Consider the following 1,721-nt stretch of genomic DNA (forward strand, 5'->3'; position numbering starts at 1 on the left):
GGTAGAGGAGGAGGTGGAAACAGAGGGGTACGTGGTGTTGATTTTGGTCTTGGTATTGGATTTAGCTCGGAACCAAGTGGGGCACCATCTTTTAAAGCTGCGTCGAGTAGAAGCGGGGTGATCAATTCCGTGAGAACTGGAGTAATGGCCCAATTCAAGAATAGCTTTGTAGCCGCAACGCCATCCAATCCACAAAACCAAGCTTATCCAAACAAGAGACCATCCCTAATGGGGTTTGTCTCAGGTGGTACCATTGGTGGGGACATGGGTAGAACTCAGAGTCAACCTCCTCCCCCAGTAGCACCTACTCAAAACGCCTCATTACATAACTCCAGTCAGGAACATTCACAGAGGTTTGAATCCTTTTAGTTTCACTATTTTGCAAGTTGTAACATAGTAACAATATTATTGACCTGTTTCTCTTACTGTTGCAGTTCGGAGAATCGGCCTAGAGAGAGGAAGAGAAGATCTGGTTGGGATAATTGAGTGCGCCACGTTTTGCATGATAGTTTGATGAAGTGGTTTACGCAAATGTGTAACGAAATGTTGTATAATTTGTTTTTAAAATATTGTTGTTTTATCATTTTCGTAAGTTTTCAAGTGTTCAGATTTAATTCTTTCTAGGAGAAATAATGATGCAAAATAGATATGATAAAAAGGGTTCAATTACAAAAAAGAAAGAATCACACTTGAGTTTCATACAAGAAGAGACGAGAGAAGCAAATAAGCTTATTACATGTCTTGAAGCAAAGTGACGGACATGATCTCAATTGGTGACTTTGGTTGATACTGTTCATCAGTCTCAACCTCCTCGATGTCCTGAACGACGTCTTGTCCCTTGGCAACACGACCAAAGACAGTCAATTTCTCGTTCAGATCTGTGATCTGAGCAGATACAATGAAGAAGTCGAATCCTCCTTGCTCGTTTTTAGCTTTAGGAGTTCCCACCATGAATTCTTCTTGTTTTAAACTTTGATAAAAAAAAACACAAAGAGTAAGAGTTCATCCATCATTAGCCTGAAAAAAAGTAAATCTAAGCTTTTTGTCATATATTTCCTAACGGAGATTTTGAAAACCAACCTGGTATCAAGGTTCTTCCTTTGGAGTGCCCAATCTTTGACAGCATCAAACTCACCAGAGGCACCCGCTTGAATCACAGAATGCTTAACAACTCGACTGAATAAGAAACCTTTGAAATAGCCATCTTGACTGCGCAGACCAATGACAGACAAAGTTTATGCTAAGAATTAAGTTTTGAAAAAAAGGCAAATATGATGTGGAACTGAAAGAGAGTTTAAGCTTACCATAACTTCATGAATTGGTCAACAACAGTGGGAGCAGTAGCCTTGAACAGTTCAATTGTCACTGAACCTTTGCCAGTATCCAAGGTCTAGCGATCAAACAAAAGATCAAAAAAATAAGCAAATACGAAACTGAAGAAAACATAAAGGTAGTTGTTGTTGGGTATATATATAAAAGTAAAACTCACAGCAAACCGGGGAAGATCGGAGTTCTTAATACTCCCAGGGAAGGCTGCATCCTATAAACAGGACAATCATTAAATACATCTCAGGTCATGGAAACAAACAAACCAAGCAGGTCAGAGTAATAAGCCGATACCTCAAGAACTGATCTACCATTGTGCGATGGGATCTCAGATCTGAAAATGGAAAAAAGTAAGACAATTCCTCAGTAAAATTTGACACCAAGAAACTAACACC

The 1,721-nt window shown here is 39.3% G+C and overlaps 2 protein-coding genes across 2 annotated transcripts; one reads left to right on the forward strand and one right to left on the reverse strand.

Annotated features, from left to right (window-relative positions):
* Positions 7–592, forward strand: LOC104784563 (DEAD-box ATP-dependent RNA helicase 24-like). The gene is made up of 2 exons (XM_010509599.1): positions 7–353; positions 435–592. Exons 1-2 carry the CDS (start codon positions 145–147, stop codon positions 484–486), a joined length of 261 nt encoding a protein of 86 aa, XP_010507901.1. The 5' UTR covers positions 7–144; the 3' UTR covers positions 487–592.
* Positions 634–1,713, reverse strand: LOC104788726 (peptidyl-prolyl cis-trans isomerase CYP21-3, mitochondrial-like). Its single transcript, XM_010514509.2, has 5 exons — positions 1,621–1,713; positions 1,490–1,540; positions 1,305–1,390; positions 1,081–1,209; positions 634–970 (listed from the first exon to the last, which is right to left on the reverse strand). Exons 3-5 carry the CDS (start codon positions 1,313–1,315, stop codon positions 733–735), a joined length of 378 nt encoding a protein of 125 aa, XP_010512811.2. The 5' UTR covers positions 1,316–1,390; positions 1,490–1,540; positions 1,621–1,713; the 3' UTR covers positions 634–732.

This window comes from Camelina sativa, chromosome 5 (assembly GCF_000633955.1).
Source record: "Camelina sativa cultivar DH55 chromosome 5, Cs, whole genome shotgun sequence".
Taxonomy (NCBI): domain Eukaryota; kingdom Viridiplantae; phylum Streptophyta; class Magnoliopsida; order Brassicales; family Brassicaceae; genus Camelina; species Camelina sativa.

Excerpts from the sequence above, each read along its gene's own strand:
- LOC104784563 (XM_010509599.1), top strand. The coding sequence starts at position 145 with ATGGCCCAATTCAAGAATAGCTTTGTAGCCGCAACGCCATCCAATCCA. Across the intron at positions 354-434 it reads AGTCAGGAACATTCACAGAG|TTCGGAGAATCGGCCTAGAG; the intron begins GTTTGAATCCTT and ends TTACTGTTGCAG.
- LOC104788726 (XM_010514509.2), bottom strand. Across the intron at positions 971-1,080 it reads AGGAAGAACCTTGATACCAG|TTTAAAACAAGAAGAATTCA; the intron begins GTTGGTTTTCAA and ends TTTTTATCAAAG.